At 37.8% G+C, this 17,505-nt stretch overlaps 1 protein-coding gene across 2 annotated transcripts; it reads right to left on the reverse strand.

The window, feature by feature from the left end:
- Positions 1–622: 622 nt before the first annotated feature.
- Positions 623–17,467, reverse strand: ANAPC4 (anaphase promoting complex subunit 4). 2 transcript variants are annotated; one of them, XM_010710324.3, is made up of 28 exons: positions 17,236–17,467; positions 15,817–15,922; positions 15,086–15,218; positions 13,855–13,929; positions 13,691–13,717; positions 13,308–13,352; positions 12,046–12,130; positions 11,544–11,654; positions 10,952–11,035; positions 10,612–10,698; positions 9,858–9,922; positions 9,719–9,761; positions 9,532–9,608; positions 9,012–9,112; positions 8,883–8,934; positions 8,542–8,597; positions 8,165–8,211; positions 7,214–7,270; positions 6,982–7,038; positions 6,276–6,369; positions 5,900–5,997; positions 5,350–5,411; positions 5,227–5,265; positions 5,031–5,132; positions 3,714–3,791; positions 2,546–2,716; positions 1,935–2,058; positions 623–1,526 (listed from the first exon to the last, which is right to left on the reverse strand). In XM_010710324.3, the coding sequence occupies exons 1-28, from the start codon at positions 17,341–17,343 to the stop codon at positions 1,311–1,313; spliced, it is 2,400 nt and encodes a 799-aa protein (XP_010708626.3). In that variant the 5' UTR covers positions 17,344–17,467; the 3' UTR covers positions 623–1,310. The 2 variants fall into 2 exon arrangements, with proteins under 2 accessions (XP_010708626.3, XP_085079486.1); XM_085223360.1 differs by having other exon boundaries at positions 15,758–15,922; positions 17,236–17,252.
- Between the last annotated feature and the right edge of the window lie 38 nt (positions 17,468–17,505).

Here is a 17,505-nt window from a genome sequence, read left to right on the forward strand (position 1 = left end):
AATTTCCAGAACTTTAAGGCCAAGCTTGACTTGAATTGGTTCAGCAATTTCTCATCAAGAATAACTGATCTACGTGGAAAATGCATGGCACACCTGAATAGGCATTCCTGCCCCTCCTGTTCCACACCTTCCTTGTGCCTTCAACCATTTGTTATATGAGAGCCCTGAACAGCCAGCAGCTTTCTAGGACAGTTACAAACAAGTCTCTCAAACAAACTAAAAGCCTCAAAAAGTACGCTCCAAAAAAAAAGTGACTTAAAAATGGCATATTTCAAAACAAGAGGATGAGTCTAACACTTGATTTTTGCAGTGCCAAACAGCAGTTTGAGAAGATTGATTTGTTTCTGAAATACAGAACGGAGCACATGTATAAGACCTGGATCTTTTTAGAAATAAAAAATACACATGCTGTTCCAAAAGGAAGATTGTGCATTTAGTAGCACTGTTCATTAAAAGAGATGGTACAGTTAAGGGCTCAAGCCAGCTACTAGGCAACAAGATGTTAGATTTCCAGACTCCATCTCCACCTTTCAGCGCTTGCACCACACCACTCCTACAACAATATATAAATTAGCAAGCAACATATTCCTGCTGAAGCATGTATAAGACACACAATGCCACATCAAATTAAAAAAAAATTCTCTTTTAACTTCTTGTTACAAAAACAAACAAACAAACAAACCAGCAGGAGGAAAAATACAGGAGCAATTTTACACAAACTAGGCAGGCTGAGGTTTCTGACAAAACACATACATTGTACTCAGAACTAAAGAACTGCACAGACTGAACAAATACTGTATTACTGAGGACACAGATTTTTATCAAATAGCTTTTTAGAAGTATTTAAGTAACAGTTGCTAACTTTTCGTGTCCAGCTATTTTTATGCTGATCTGCAAGCCTGTTGTTCTCTGTACACACACTTAAAGTTTCTGTACCCCTTAGTAGAACACGAAGTCTAACAAGTTTTCGTCTTCAAAAATTAGGGTTTCGTTGTTTCCACATACATGCTCATTTTATCTTCAGAACAGTATTCAGGACTGATTAGGTTAAGCATAAAAACTTCCGTTAGTATTTTTCCTCCACCTACAAAAAACTGCAAATAGAAAACCTCTCCAAGAAACAGTTCCTACCAAATCACTGTGCCAAGAAAAAAAAGTCAAGCTTGTATATTTTAGAACATAGTTGGTCTTTGTTAAGAAGTAACACAGAACACACAACATGTTAACGCTGCAGACTATGTATGGGAAACATCATTTCAGTAACCAGAAGTTAGATTTCAGTCTTTTCCCTTTAGTAGGGAAAACGTGTGTCAAAGACCCAGGTTTGATTCATTTTCTTCAGTTTCATCAGGTAGTTCTTCAGCTGATGCACCACAGACATTATCTTGGTTATCCACAGAGTGATTCAGCTCTTCAGGTTCCCCAGCTGCAATCTGAGTTGTTTCTTCTTCCTCCTCTTCTTCAACTTCTCCATCATCCTCTACATCCATCTCAAACACTCTCACATGACGAAGATTTGAACTTAGCTATGGAAACAATAAGAAGTCTTGATTAATAATTAAAAAAAGAACACAGATACCAATTTATGTATTGCCCAATAGCTCTGAAAATAGCCTTTATCTTTGAAATGAAGGTACCATGGAAATTAGCAATTGTTTTATTGCTCTGCAGACTATAAAGTAAAACAAGTCTATCTATTAATTGCTATTAAATTTTTTCCAGGTTATGTAAGAGACAGGCATGACTGTATTCTGACAAATTGATAATAGATTCTGAGAAAATAATTAATTTATAAGAAATGAAATGATGATAATCAAGACTTTTATTTCTGTTGACTTTAAGAGGTTTACAGACTATCCTTCTCTCTAGCTATATAACATTTCCTTCCCCCCCTCCTTTCCCCCACCCCGACTTATTCACAGATATGTACTTACCACACAGGAAACTTTTCTAATACCGTTTACAGCAACATACTGAGCTTTCATATTCTCCAGCACTCTCCACTGGTTGTCCAAGACGACAGTACGTGTTGTTATCTCATCACTTTGCTCGGCCAATCTGCAAGAAGAGATGCACAAAACGTAAGAAAATTTCAGTACTAAAACAAAAACATAAATCCCAGTCAGTCCCAGGTTTGGGTTTTTTTGTGTGTGTGTCTAGATTTTATTATACCATGTGCAACAAGTAGACAAGCATTTAAAATCATAATTCCATATACTGCAGATACTTTAGAAGAGAGAATAAAACTGTGCAGACACAGCATGTTTCAAGTGCTGCAAACGATTACAACAGGACGGAATGGAGTTGTATGATTCCTGTCTTGTCCCAGGTAACAGCTATGGCAGAAAGATGATGTTGACATTCCTTCAAATCCCTCCTCTCCAAGAACAAAGTTCTGGAGGCAATGTCTACACTTACACAGAAGTGACCTCTGTGACCTTTGATCAATGTATCTCTTTACTACCACTTACAAGAGCTGTATGCAATTCCCTATTACAGTGGCCAAGACTGGTTTGAACTTGTTTTTAATATTGCCTGTTCCCACCTTTTAGTAGAATCCCAGATGAATTCCACTTCTTGATCCTCATTTGTGTATACTGAAGATAAAGGCAGCTGGGCCAAGATTCTCTCCTTCCCCTCTTGTTCCACACTCTCCTTCAGAACTACAGTTACAGTTTCATCATCATAAAAATGTGCATCTAAACAACTGTAGCACCTATAGGAAATAAAACAGTACCTATACATTAGGAAGCAACAAGGAATAAAAGAGATCATAGAAGAAAAATATTTTTATGCTGCACAGCATTCGAGTTAAGTAGTATTCAATAGTTAACAGCGAGCTTTACTGTAAACAATGAAAAGGTCAGTTGTGCAACTAAGACACTCTAGGACTGCTAAAAAACTCCTGTAACATAAATGACACTGAAGAACAAAACTTAATAAAAATCTTATTTCTTTCCATTTCAGTTGAAATGTAAAAAGCAGTTAACACAAATATCAAGGAAAATTAGGAACAGTCGGTGATGGTGAGGGCCATCAGTACCACATCGGGCCTTTCTAAATTAAAAGCGTGAACTTACTCTGCCATGACTTCTGAGATTCCTTCCTTCAGGAATGTAAGGTCTCTTTCTATCTTATTTCAAGATTACAGATTTAAGAAAAAGTTGTTTCCAACTAACTCTACACATGTACCAAGATTCAACTTTTTGATTAGAAAACTATAATGCTTACTTGACCTTAAATGCAAAATAACTCAATAGTCTCAAGCTGCACCAGGGAGATTAAAGTGGACACTGGGAAGAATTTCTTCATGGAGAGAGTGGTGAAGCATTGCAATGGTGAAGTGGTGGAGTCTGTATCATGTGATAGTTTAGGAGATGTGCAGTCATGGCAATAAGGGACAGGTTTTAGTGATGGGATTCGGTATGTCCGCTTGATGATTGGACTTTGTGATACTGAAGGTCTTTTCAAGCCTAAATGGCTCTGTGATAAGATTCTCACAATCCTACACTTTCACGCGCCTATACCATGTCTTATGGCTCAACTCACTTGGGAACTACAAGCTACTGCAGCATTTGAAGTGCTAATTTGGAATATAAAAGCCAAATCATAATGCTAGAGAAGTTAACTTCAAGTAAAACGAACACTCAAAAACATGATCTTTGATTTCACAATCTGCATCCCTGGAAGAAGAATCAACTAAACATACTGACCTGGAGTCTGAGCTCTCATTTACACTGTTGTTCAAGAAGTTTCCAAACTCTACTGCAACAATTCCGTTACCAATAGACCTAAAGGACAGAGATCATTATCTTGGTGACATTTTTTTTCCATCTATAGAAAATCCAAAATCTCAAAGGGCAACTGCAGTACAAAACGGTGTAAGCCCATCTGCTTTACAAAGTACATGACTACATCCCCAGATGATGTAACAAGTGGATGGAAACCTTTTGATTTCTCTTGACTCTCAAGCAAAATGTGACTAAAGGAGCCAAAAGGGAAAGTCCTTCTGGGTTGTGGAATACAGTTCTTCATTGAACTCTCAGCCCAATTGTTCTAGTTTCAAGTCCATTAAGTTACTTATTACTTGCATCTACAGAAAATGAGTTAATACTTCCTAAGAATTATGAGGAAATTTTTCACATAGAGGATGGTGATTCACTGGAACAGGTTGCCCAAGGAAGCTGAGGAAGCCCCATCCCTGGAGGCATTAAAGGCCAGGCTGGATGTGGCTCTGGGCAGCCTGGTCTGGTGGTTGGTGACCCTACATGTAGCAGGGGAGTTGAAACTAGATAACCATTGTGGTCCTTTTCAACCCAGGCCATTCTATGATTCTGTGAAGATATCAGTGAGAAAGGAAATACAATAGAAACTACATCACAAGGCTACAATTTTGTCTTCAGAAGTTCTCAACCGAAAACACAGAAAGTATTTCCATCACATGTTCCCTTCAGCAGTAAAAATGTTCTAAAAACTCTCTCCTTGTCATAGCTCATCATCTCCTCAAATTAAACAACATACATTATAAAAATCACTATTTTATGTTGAAGTTTTTGTTGTTTTCCATACCCAGGTCATGTCAGTGCACTGTACCTTAGGTAGAGAAATTCCCGAAAGTACAAAAATGATATCCCAAAGAGATGAATTTGTTGAATCTAGCTGTCCACCCACCCCATTTTTCCCTAGTGTTTTAAATCACAGGCTATAAGGAGTTAACAGTATTTTCAGCAAGACAAATCAATATTGTAAGCCTGATTTCTCTACAGGTTTTCTTAGTTCACAAAGAGTAATTCCGTGAGAAGCAAAACGAAGGGAACCTGACTTTTTTCTCCTGAGCCTACAAACATCCTGGATGTTTTGATCAGATTTTCTGAGTTTAATAAAATACAAATTCCTTCTCTAGTACCCTAGAAGTACCCTGTGCTCATAGTCCTTCAATCTCTCTTTTTGCAGAAAAAATTCAAGTTGTAACTGTCTCTATACATACGATAAGTCTCACAAACCATTCCCCTTCCCCCTCTTTTTCTTACCTGGAAGTATCTGTATGTCTCCTCAAAATGTGTATTTTAGAAATAGAACTTTCTAATATGGTAAAGAGAACATAATGTATGTTGGATGTTTTGTCATTCCACCTGTCATGTTAGGTGAGGAAACAGGAAGCGAAAAGTTAAACCATATTTTAAGAACAGGTGAATGACATACAACAAGAAGTAACAGCATACTTACAGAAATGGTAGTTTAAATAACTGAGGTGAGGAATCTTCACTGAAAAGGAAAAACAAAACGAGTGTACAAAATACTATTACAATTTGGTGCAACTGAACTTCAGAAATAATGTTAAAAACATACCTTCTGGAAGTTTTGTAGAGAGAGACACAGAATGCTTGATGCACTGACTTTCCAATCACATCCTAACAAATATAATAAAAAGAGCAAAGAAAAAGCAAGTCACCCATGATATGTCCCTTCTTAAGAAAACTAAATCAATAAATACATAAAAAGAATAAAACCCAAGTGTGTTTGAAAGAAAACCCACAAACATTTATTCTGAAATAACCATCTCTAATACAAACATTGTCACTTAATGCACCTATTTCATATTTTTTCAGAAGATACAGACTAATGTATTGTCAACTGATCAGCTATCTAATCTGTAATTTGTATATCGAGTTACTTAATGTTAAAATAGCTCTCATCAATGCACAAGGTAAACAGAATGCACAGAAAACACAAAACAAAAAAATCCTCCCTTGAGTTTAAGTAACTCAGCAGTGGTTAAGCTGGAATGCATGCTGCCAGCTACATTGTAGGTACTCAAAGGTAGAAATTAAAATTTCTGGCCTTGCTAAGCATGACTACCATCAAGAAGAAAGTTGTAATTTATATAAATTGAACTTACAGCTGGCTTCTGTAAACACTGATCAATGACCTCTTCCATTTGCCTTTTGACAAAATGCAGTGATTTCTCAGGATAGTAGGGAAACAAAAGCGGACTTTCTGCAAACAGATAAAGCTCATTAAAAAAAAATATGCTTGTAACTCTATAAAAAAATAGACTATACTGCTACTGAAGTGACAGTGGAGTGAGAGTGGGCCAGTAAGCTGCTCACAGGCCTAGAGCACATGGTTCAGAGGAGAAGTTAAGGGCCATTTATTTTATTCCACCCAGATGAGCATCATGACACTAACTCCTAAGCACAAAAAAGAAAAGGATTACTCTTATGTTGAGTACTCCACATATCTTAGATTCACTGTTTTACTCAAGCACACATTACCTTTAACATGAGTACTATTTTTAAGAAAGTGAAACCACTGGTTTCCTTCTGTATTAGGTGGTGATACAAGGTCTTCGTCTTCATCTTTCAAGTACTAGAAAAGAAACAGACATTTGTAAGTCTGCAAATTAAAAACAAGCAATATTAGAATTCACTTGCAACAATACATAATCACAGAATTGTAAGGATTGGAATGAACTTCTGGAGATTATCTAGTCCAAGTCCCACCTGTCTCTCACAAGTTAAACATTCCTTCTAAATATAACATGTCTAGATTTAAAATATAATATTTCACTCCTCCTAGAAATAAATAAAAAATCAACTATTGTTTAATATTATACAGTACCACTTCCATGTGGAACTGATTTTCAAACAATACTTGTACACAAACATTTAGAAATCCAGTGACTAACAACATAAAGACAGTGAGCAGATTTTTAATTTTACACTACTACTTCTGGCTGCAAAGAGATTTCACCCTTTTTCTACAATACTGCATATGTAAGGAAAAACTATAAAATGTTCTAATTTTTTTCTTTTTCTAATAACAAAGAAAATATTGACAGTAACCTCTTCTTACTGTGACTGGAATGCACAACACATAGCAGAAGGAACAGAGAAGAAAAATGGGCACAACTTTAAAAGCTTTTTCATCTAATGATTTTCTCTCTTATTCCCTCCTTCCAGGTATTCTCTAGTTCTTTACCTGGCCAACTCTCTCCACATTGAAGTATTTTCCTTTGCGATTGTAAAGTTCTGGTGCCTGAAAAAAAAAAAAAAATTCAAACAAAATCAAAATTGAAACCCAAAGTGATTAAGAAATAAGGCACAAAAAGATGATGGAATTATTTTACTTAAAATTGTTCTATTCAATTGCTAGCAGCAAAAACACAGTAATCAAGTACCACTGCTGTACTCGATAAATTAGGATTACTTACCTCATTGAAGTGCTCAGTAAGAAAATCCGCAACAAACGTGATATCTTTTTGAGTCATCTGAAACAAAAAACAAACAAAAAAATGGAGCAAGGGGAAACAAAGTTTGAGAATTACACCTAAATGAACACAGAATGAATGTTCTATAGGCTGAACAAGGCCAATTCATTGTTGCTCACAGGACAAGTACTGAAGCCCTTTGCCAAATTGTAGGCCCTCTGCTGAAATCTCACCAGTTTATTCACATTTGTCTCGTACAGAAGGGCCTCAAACTGGAGAAGGTATTCCAAAAATGATCTGACTAGTCCTAAGTAAGGAAGGTTATCATTTCTCTTGGCCATAAACCTGTTAGAACAACCCTGGTTCCTCTATGCTGCCCTTTGTTGCCAGAGCTCACAGCTAGCTCACGCCCAGCTTGCTTCCACCAACATCCACAGGTTGACCTCCTCCCTAGCTAACCAGGGCTGTGCTGCTGCAAATTCTTCCCTGGGAGTAATTTTGTTTTTGTTCTTGTTGAAACTCGAGGTCCCTGTCAGTTCGTTCCTGCAGCCTACTTCCCTTTGGATGTCTCCATCTGCCCTAAAGCACATCAGCTGATTGTGGTGGTGACTGCAGATCAGATGCAGGTGTTATCTATTTCTTCTCTCAGGTAAAGATGTTAAAATCTGATTCCTGTTAATTTCATCATTTAGGGCACGTAAAGAGTCACCATACACGTATTTCAGAGAGGACTAGGGTCATATATGCTGCACTATTAAAAGGAAACAGTAAAAGTTATATATGCAAGACAGTACATTAATGTGTGAGTGTGAATGTGCAGGCATCAACTTTCACAAAGAAACGTCACAGGCACATCTTTTAAGTTTTGGAACAAAAAATACATTTTTAATCTTACTCTATAAGTAAAGCAGAAAACAAAATATACCACCATTATTGAGAAAATGTTATTACTACCTTGTTCAGTTCTGGAAGCACATGATCTTCTGACATCCTCAACATAGCTGATGAGAAAAAAAAAAGATACTAATGTTTATTTTTTTCTTAATATTCCCAATTTTTCACTGCTATATAATGACACTGTATGTATGTATGTACGTATGACACCAATATGACTGATAATATAGGAAGGACTAATTTGTCAGAAGCTAAAGAGTCTGAAAAGAACAATTATGAATTGGGACTGAAATCAAGCTTTACTTATCCTTTACTAAATTAATATCTGTGGTTGTAGTAATAAACAGGTGGATATAGCTAAGACTGGCATAATTAATTGCTGGCATTTTGGTATTTACAAAACAGATACCAAATATTTACTACATCATCAAGCTTACCAACGTACAGCCATCGAAAAAATGCTTTGAAGTTTTTCATACTACTGTCAATAACTCTGCAGAAGAAACAATCAATAACAACAAATTACCAGATGTCACAAGCTGGTGCAGGTTTAAGTTCTGTATCTGTTACAGACAGATACTTAAGTATTATCGACTTCTTAAAAATGCCAAATGCACCCCTCCCTGTAAGACTCTTGTTGGCATACAAGCCTATGAGATGCAGCAAGACAAGAGCTCATGACCAACAGAGGAGCCATACCGTGCCAGCTTTCTCTACTTCCAAGCCGCATGCTTTCTCAATACCCAAGTTATTAAAATTCTTCAGACTTTATACTTACTGAAGCAGCTCATTTGCTTTTAGGATGAAAGAACCGACAGCAGTAGTAGCCTCTGTGAAGAGAGCAAGCCACTGATATTATGCTTACGGAAGTGAAGTAAGTGTGGTTAAGTAGGACACACTACTGTACCTTCAATCCCAGATGCATCTAATCCAAGAGACTCGTATTTTTGTTTCCATAAAGCCATTCCTTTCAACTCACTTAAGTAGTATAAGAGTGCTTCTGAGCCACTAGGAAAGTAAAGCAAAGAACCAATCTTTTAGCCACGGTTTGATAACTGCTTCACTGTGCACCAAATTTTTATCTTGTAATGGGCAAAGTGGAGAACTTCATAAAATCACCTGGAGTGTAAGAGCTAAGAAAGTATTTGCAGAAAAGCAAACATTGTCTTTATAATTTTAACCACCACACAGTTCTTTGGGGAACATTTCCTATAAAAACACCAAGCAGTGATATTCAGCTTATATGCCATGGAGACTGCTCAAAACACGAGCTCTCCATCACCCACGAGTAAATCAGTACATGGTGTATTACCACATATCATACAAAAAATCTATATATAAAGAACCACTGATACTGCTCCCCAGCTTTTAGCAAAGTACATAATATGCCACTTAATCTAAAATTTATTGGACATTTTGTGACGTACCTCTGCAAGTGACTTATAACCAGTTTTTGTATACTGGAATAGGAGGACTCTATGGACTGACCGAGCTTTTTTAAGCCCTGTTAAAAAAGACATATAAACATATAATAATGTTTCCTTAATGTAACTGAACAGCTATTAAAAGATACTCAAACGTATAGTTCTGAGATGTTAAATAATATTAACATACCTTTACTGTCAGTTGGTTCATTAATAATGCCTGCAGTTCCAAACTAAAAAGGGGCAGGGAAGAGAAAACCAAATATGCTTTCATTTTGTATTTTAGTATCAAATGCAAATGCATACTCAGATAAAACAACAGTAGCTACCTTGCTTTGCCCCATAACAACAGCTGCATAAACTCATCCTGAACAGAAGTGGTTGTATTCTTTTCCTGTCAGCCAAAATGATTGAAATAGATTGGTAAAGAGATTACATTCAGCCTACCAAATAACGTCACAGATACCTCAAATAAAGTACATTATAAAACCCACCCTTACTCTTGAATGCTGAAATCAGACTACGGATCTTTTGAAATTCAATTCAATTCAATGATTCAAGTTCAGTAGTTTCAATTATTTTCAGTTGTAATACTCAGTAAAAATTCTAAGCAGTTTCCATCATCAAGAATCTATGTTAAAAATAAATACATTAATTACTTGATTCAATTAACTGCCAGCCATGCACAGAAAATACATGCAAATATGTTATCTGATACATATGCTCCATTGAGTTAAGCTGCAAATGTTGATGGGCTGCTGCTCAACATTTACAGTAGACAGTTTATCAGCGACTGAAGTAGAAAGAACAGAACCTTAAACAGAAAGCAACTGTTCAATAGCTGTGCAAGCTGAAAAATTTCACTTTTAAATAACAAGGAATAAACAAAATAAAGGAGTATCACAATGCAATCACACTTGACTGTACTCAGATATCTGCAGCATCACAGCAGTTTGCCTCTGAACTGACTGTTTTCTGGAGGCCTTAAATAAACAGCACTAAGATAATGTACTGTGTAATTAACATGAACAGCAGACCTACTACAGAAACAGTTTCCCAAAAGAGCAGTTCGTACTACAATACCTGTACAAATTTTGTGAGCCGTGAGTCCATCTGCATCAATATTTCTTCCCATGCTTCACACATGCACGTCAATGACAAGTTTATATACTGCAATACAGACACTGAAATCAGCCTTACTCCCTTTTTTCTCCTTCAATACATATTAAATAACTGGATGTTGTAACACAAAGGGAAGATATATATAACAGATATCATATGAAATTTCTAATCAACTTTTCAAGCTAGAGCTCTGCATTTACTTAAAACCAACAGAAGTTTCCTACTAGAAAAACGTTACTTCCTGTAAGAATATAGAAGGCCCTAGGACTTGAGATATTAAGATGTGATAATGAAACCATACCTGTAACAGTGTTGAAATGTGAGTAAACTTCCGGGCCATTCGAGTTACCTCAGGTAAATAACTTGATAATAGACTGGTGTCCAGCTATAACAAACAGAACAGTTAACAGATCATTTGTTTTTTAAACAGTTCAGGGTTATTGAAATAAAAACACAGATGAGAGGACCCACAGAGAAACTATTTCTCGTTTTCTTCTTTAAGTTGATTTTAAAAAGAAAACAGGGCAATTAGTATTTTAATCTATCTATAAAAGCTCTTGAGAATGATTCTAATTTTGGAGTTCTAACAGTAATGGTTTGAAGGATGACTGTTCTGGATTGAATGGACAATGAACAGCTGCTACACCTTTGTGTTCAGAATGAAGAAAAATGGAGTAACTGTAGTTGAATAAATGAATGTTATATTTGAAGTAATATATTTTATCTCATCTGTGAGACTGCAAGCCCATGCGATAAACCCAAAAGCTAAGTCAGGGTGCATTTCAGAAAGGCTGAAAATAATCTTGCAGGTTTTTTCTGCAAATAACGGGAAGGTGATAAAAGTTAGGTGAGAGTAACTAAAAGAAAGAACATTGTAAAATTACTTTACTTGCCTGAAAATAAGTTATCTCTGCTTCACTGTCAGGAGAGTCTTGTATTTCTGTAATAACCGATAGTGATTTCAGATCACTAGATAAACAGAGTCCACGACAAGAACCTGCCACCTGAAGGATTCCAGTTTAAATGTTAATGAAATATTGAATACATATTTTCCATATGTATTTACTGCTGTTTTACATTCATATACAAAGCAGGCTGTGTTCAATGACATTTAAAAACCAAGGGGAATTTTGTTCAAGAAAAAATTTACCCCTTTTACCATGGATTAGTGATGAGTTCAGTTTCTTTTCAAACAAGATGTTAAAATCACCAGTTAGAGTTGGAATGTCTTTCCAGCAATAACCACACAACTCTATCCAAAGAAATAATTACTCCTTTCTGTAAAATTTCAGCAATCCAGTTTCAGTTACATGTAAACCCACAGATGCATTATTTCATTCAATTTAGCTGAGGTTTGGTATATACTGAAGAGAAAAAATACAGAAATAAACATACCTCAGTTACTGTAGCAATCTTGAACATTCCATAAGCATAAATTTCAATAAACCCTGAGCTACCACCAAGGACAAGAGCATTAAGCCTATAAAAACAGAAGAGCACATGCTGATGAGCACATGAAAATAAACTGACAACTTCTTTTCCTAAACTATCTGAAGTCAGTTTTTAATGCAAACAAAAATAATTCTTACTATTTAATTTCTGTTCCTTTTACTAAAAGATTCTCTAGAAAACCACTAAAACAAATACTGTGCTGCTGTCTACAATCCAAGAAATTTAAAAACTAAATGAAAAATATTAGTAGCTTGGATTTAATTGATGAGAACTGGGTCTAACACCTGCAGGAAACAAAATCATATAGCAAATTGCTGAATGAAGGAAAAAAAAAATTAACACAAAGTTTAGGCACAGAAGTCCTTTTTCACTAACTGGAGACCTGTGAAAAAAAACTAACAGTTTACAGCACCAGCCCACCTACCAGTACAGGCTGCAAAGCATTCTTATAAAGCCACTATTCCATTTCCCCTGTGTTTATCCTAATTACATGTCGAGTAAGTCTGTCACTGTCACTTGGTGGGCCTCCTCAGTAAAACCTCAGCAGAAATAAAAACATAAAAAAGATACAGCAGCAAAGAACAGCCACAGACAACAGCAAAAGAGACAGAAACCTAGTTTAAAAAATAGGATCAGGGACAAACAGACGTGTGTTCTGATCAGTTACTAAAATCAACTTGCTATACAATGATTTGAAAAAATGCTTTTCTATGACCTCTCACTTTTTGTCTACGTTTGAAATATCATACTTTGCACAGGGAAATTGCCTGCTGCGTCACAAACCAGTCTCAGTCTACTAGACTATACATCCTCCAGGTGCTCCTCATGTTTCCTAATATGAGATGTTTATTATAAAGCACTCATGGTGGCTCCAAAACCAGCTTAAGTAATCCATACCAGATAGCATTTAAGTGTGCCTCAAGAAATCTTCCAAGGAAAAAAAGATACAGCACCAACAGCAGTTGATCGTAAAGTGCCTGACAATCCCTTTAAGCCAAGAAGAAAAGATGTAAACTGATGGAGACTTTAAAATCTTTTTTAGTATATTCCGTGAACTTTATCCTCATATACGAAAAAAAGAAACATTTCACACTCTTTCTCCAGAACCCTTAAAACAGATTATGACTAACTTTAAAGTAAGCCTCTTTGTTATTTTAAAGCAAGAAAATAAAGAAACAAAAGAACAACACACAAACAGAATTTACCTCACATCACCCAGAAGCTTCATAATCTCATCTGACTTTTCTTCACTGAAAATATAAAAGATATGAAATGCTTTTTAGGTACTTTGTCTCAATAGCAGAAGACAAACAAAGAAACTTAGAGGGTGGTGACACACTGGAACAGGCTGCCCAAGGAGGTTGTGGATGCCCCATCCAGGTGGCATTCAAGGCCAGGCTGGATGTGGCTCTGGGCAGCCTGGTCTGGTGGTTGGCGACCCTGCACATAGCAGGGGGGTTGAAACTGGATGATCATTGTGGTCCTTTTCAACCCAGGCCATCCTATGAGTCTATGAAAACCCCTAAAAAAAGAAAACCAAAACACATAAACCCCTAAAAAGAAACTAAAAAAAAAGTCAGTTCTTTACCTGAAAATTTTTGCAGTGGTACTATAACTGAAAAAGAAAAAAAAAACAACGAAGTTGAATTAGGCAGGCATCTGACTCAAAGCACCAGTAGAGAAGTGAATACATAACAAAAACAACAACTAGAGCAACTTATGCTCTCCCAGACTTTCTAGTTTAATGCTTACTTTTTTGGTAGTGTTGGTAATTTAGGCAAAATGAGATTTGCCTCATCCTCTGTATTGTAAAAGGAAGTGAGAATGCTGAAAAAGAAATGACATTGTCTTAGCTACTCAAACTGTAAAAATAAAAGAGAATTACTGACTTTGAAGTTACCAGCATACACTCAACATGTCATGTATATAACATCGATACAAATATCAGATAGTAATCTTAAATATATCTAAAAACTAAATTCATAAAAGAAACCTGATAATCTTTATGGTTATTTCCACCAAGTAAAGTTTGTATTTGCTGGCCCAGTACCTTGCTACTGAATTGCCCATTATCTTATTATTATAAGATTATAAGTCACCAATGGAGGCTTACTCTTTAAAACCTATACAACCCTGCAGCTAACCTACCTGCACCTCAGCAAAGCTTCACTACAAAGACATGTGTTACAGTACAAAGAAGAGCCAACTACAGTCCTTAATAGCACACTCTACATGTGCCTGGAGGTTAGATTCCCTACATGTCTGTCCCCATCAGAGGAATACTAAAGTTACTTATAATACAGTGGTTTTCTTGACACTTTAAGATTTCCATTTTTGAGAAACATAGTGGGAAATACCTGCCAGACTTACCCCACCGCTCATTTTTAAATAAATGGTTTAGTTATTATCTTGGACTGCCTATCAGAGGTTTTTGTAAGACCACAGAAGAAGGGACCACGACATCCCCCAGCAACTGAGAATTCTGTGACAGAGCTCACAGACTCTGCAAGCAATCTGATTTCCTAATGCAAGCACTCTCATGGCAGAAGTGTCAGCACATTCAGGTGCCATATCAAAGGCTGAGAAAAGATAAAAATGCCAAACTGAAGGTCTTGAAAGCATAAATGAAGAAAGATTTAACTGTAAAACTTTTTCTAACAAAACAGATGATCACGGTAACATTATTACAATTACTTGGTATCAAAGTTAGCTGGATCAGAAGATAGGATGCACAAGTTAACGTTTAAATGCTGAAATATTGTGCATAACCTAAAGAACCACAAGACTAAGATTTCAGCACTGGAAAGAAGCACATGAGAAGTGTCTGTTAAAATTTTCCCTTTGGTTAAGATAAAGTAGTAAGACAACATAATTACAAAATATTACAAAATATTATTTTTACTTCCTATTAAATGCAGAACATACATTATTAATAAATTAGTGCTACATAGCCCATACTTTACTTGCTATTTTTCAGACCCACCTGCTCTCTGCAGTTACTTCCATCCAATGCATATAAGTAATAGACAAGTTCACTGAGAAGGAGTGCAAGCTTTCAGGCTTTTCTACATCACACAGAATAATCCGCTTAGTATCACTAAGGCCAAAAGCCAAAACTAGAAAAAGATGAGTAAAATGTATAAATAACAAACATGCAAAACTTTGTACTTTATACTGAACTAGAAAACAATGCACCTTCATAGTCAATCACTACACTGCATTTTCCCTTTGCCCATTTACACTACTTCCCAATTCTCACTTGAAACCTGCATATTAGAATGAGGGTTGTTGGTCCCATCATAGTTTTAAGTGACGTATTTAAGTCAAAAGCCCGATCCCACAATTGTGTATTTACATGCTGAATCGAATGCAAGCACTTCTAACACAGTCCTGCTCAGACAACTCTCTATTCTTTAAGTAAATTCTATTTTCATATGAAAATATTCTGCTTAGTTAATAACAGGAAACTTTGCTACACCTTGAAAAGCAGTATTTTGGGTGTAAGTTCACCTTGCAATTATTTCTTGCAATTGCTTTCAACAATGCAACTTTCACAATTATTTTTAATAAACATACATATAATTAACCCATCCTTTTCTTCAAATACAGACTACTTAAAGTTTCCTTCCCAGACAAAAGGTATCATCACCACAACCTTCACTGACTTCCAGTGGGATTGCTTTGCAGTATGTCATAGCATATACTTGACATTACTTTTGCCATCTGGCCTCCAAGCAAGAGCAGTCACTTCTTTTCCTGTATTTTCATTTGGAGGCAAACTCCAAACTCGTTGAAAGTTTGCGAGGCGATGAAGTAAAACCTACAAAGTAGACGCATTTAAGACAGAAAAATAAAAACAGTGTTCTAAATAAAACCATTAAAATCATCATAAATCAATTCAAGATGCAATTTCTTACAATTCTTTAGTAACTCCTACTATTATTCAATAACTCCTTCTCCTAGCAGACATTCCACTCCTACACGGTTTAAGAGACCACCACATTGTTTACTGTAGAGCAATACAGAGGAATAAACTGTGCCTTGCATAAATCTAGAAGCTTGTAACCAAGAGGGGCTACCCACACTTCTCCAGCAAAGACAGTCCGAAAGCAGAAGTCTTTCAGCATGCATGATCATATGCAGCAGTTCTGATAAGGAAAAAGACTATGAAATTTTAGAATACCATTGATATAGGCAATGAGAATATCATTAGTGAGCTCGACAAGGCCAAGCGCAGGGTGCTGCACTTGGATCACAACAATCCCAGATATGCGTACAGACTGGAAGAACTTGAGAGCACCCCTGCAGAGAAGGATCTGGGTGACAGTGGATGAAAAGCTGGACATGAGCCAGCATGCACTTGCAGCCCACAATGCCAATTGTATCCCAAGCTGCATTAACAGAGGGGTGGCAGCAGGGAGAAGGGAGAGGCTTATCCCTATCTGCTCAGCCCCACAGAGCCTAAGCACAAGGCGCAGAGCTGCTGGAGCAGGTCCAGGGCAGGGCCACAGAGATGACCAGAGGGCTGGAGCACCTCCTCTCCTGCGAAGAAAGGCTGAAGGAACTCTGCACGTTCAGCCTGGAGAAGGCTCTGGGGAAACCACACTAAAACCGACCCGTACTGGCCAACAGAAAGATGGGAAGGGACTCAAAGAGTGTAGTGATAAGACAGGGGTAACGGCTTTAAAGTAAAACAGAAGATTTCGGTCAGATTTTAGGCAGAAACGTTTTCCTCGGAGGTGCTGAGGCACCGGCTCGGGCTGCCCAGAGAAACTGTGGGTGCCCAACCCCTGGAAGGGTTCAAGGCCAGGCTGGATGTGACCCGAGCAGCCCGAGCCGCTGGGGGAGAGCCCTGTGGAACTGGACGGATTTTAAGTTGCCTTGCAACCTGAATCATTCCACGATGCCACGAATCAGTGTGGAAAACTAAAACTGGAGCGAGTGACAAGCGTTAGAAAGCTCGATAAAACGCTGCCGCTCCTGTACGCACGGCGACTCGAACAGAACTACGCCGCAGCCCGCGCTGCTCCCGCCGTCAGTTCTCCCTGCCGGCCCCGCGGGCAGCGCAGCTGAGCCCTCACCGCGGCCCACGGCAGGGACGGCGGGCTGCCCGCCTCCCCGCGCCGCGCTCACCTCTCCCGCCCTATTGGCCAGAGCGATGAGGTCCCTCTTGGGTGACCACGCCATGACGACGACCTCCTGCGGCAGCTGCTTCTCCCCGACCTGCCGAAAGGCGGGCATGGCTGCGGCCTCCCGCTCGCAGGGCACCTCCGCCGCGCCGCCTCCCGCCCTCCGCTGCCGGCTTCCGGAGGTGCCGCTTCCTGCTCCGGGGCGGAGCGCAACGAGCGGTCGCGCGAGTTGTGTGTTGTGGGAATGCGCGGTAAGGCGTCTGCGCGTCCGTTC

The sequence above is a fragment of the Meleagris gallopavo genome, chromosome 4 (assembly GCF_905368555.1).
Source record: "Meleagris gallopavo chromosome 4, MGAL_WU_HG_1.1, whole genome shotgun sequence".
Taxonomy (NCBI): Eukaryota; Metazoa; Chordata; class Aves; order Galliformes; family Phasianidae; genus Meleagris; species Meleagris gallopavo.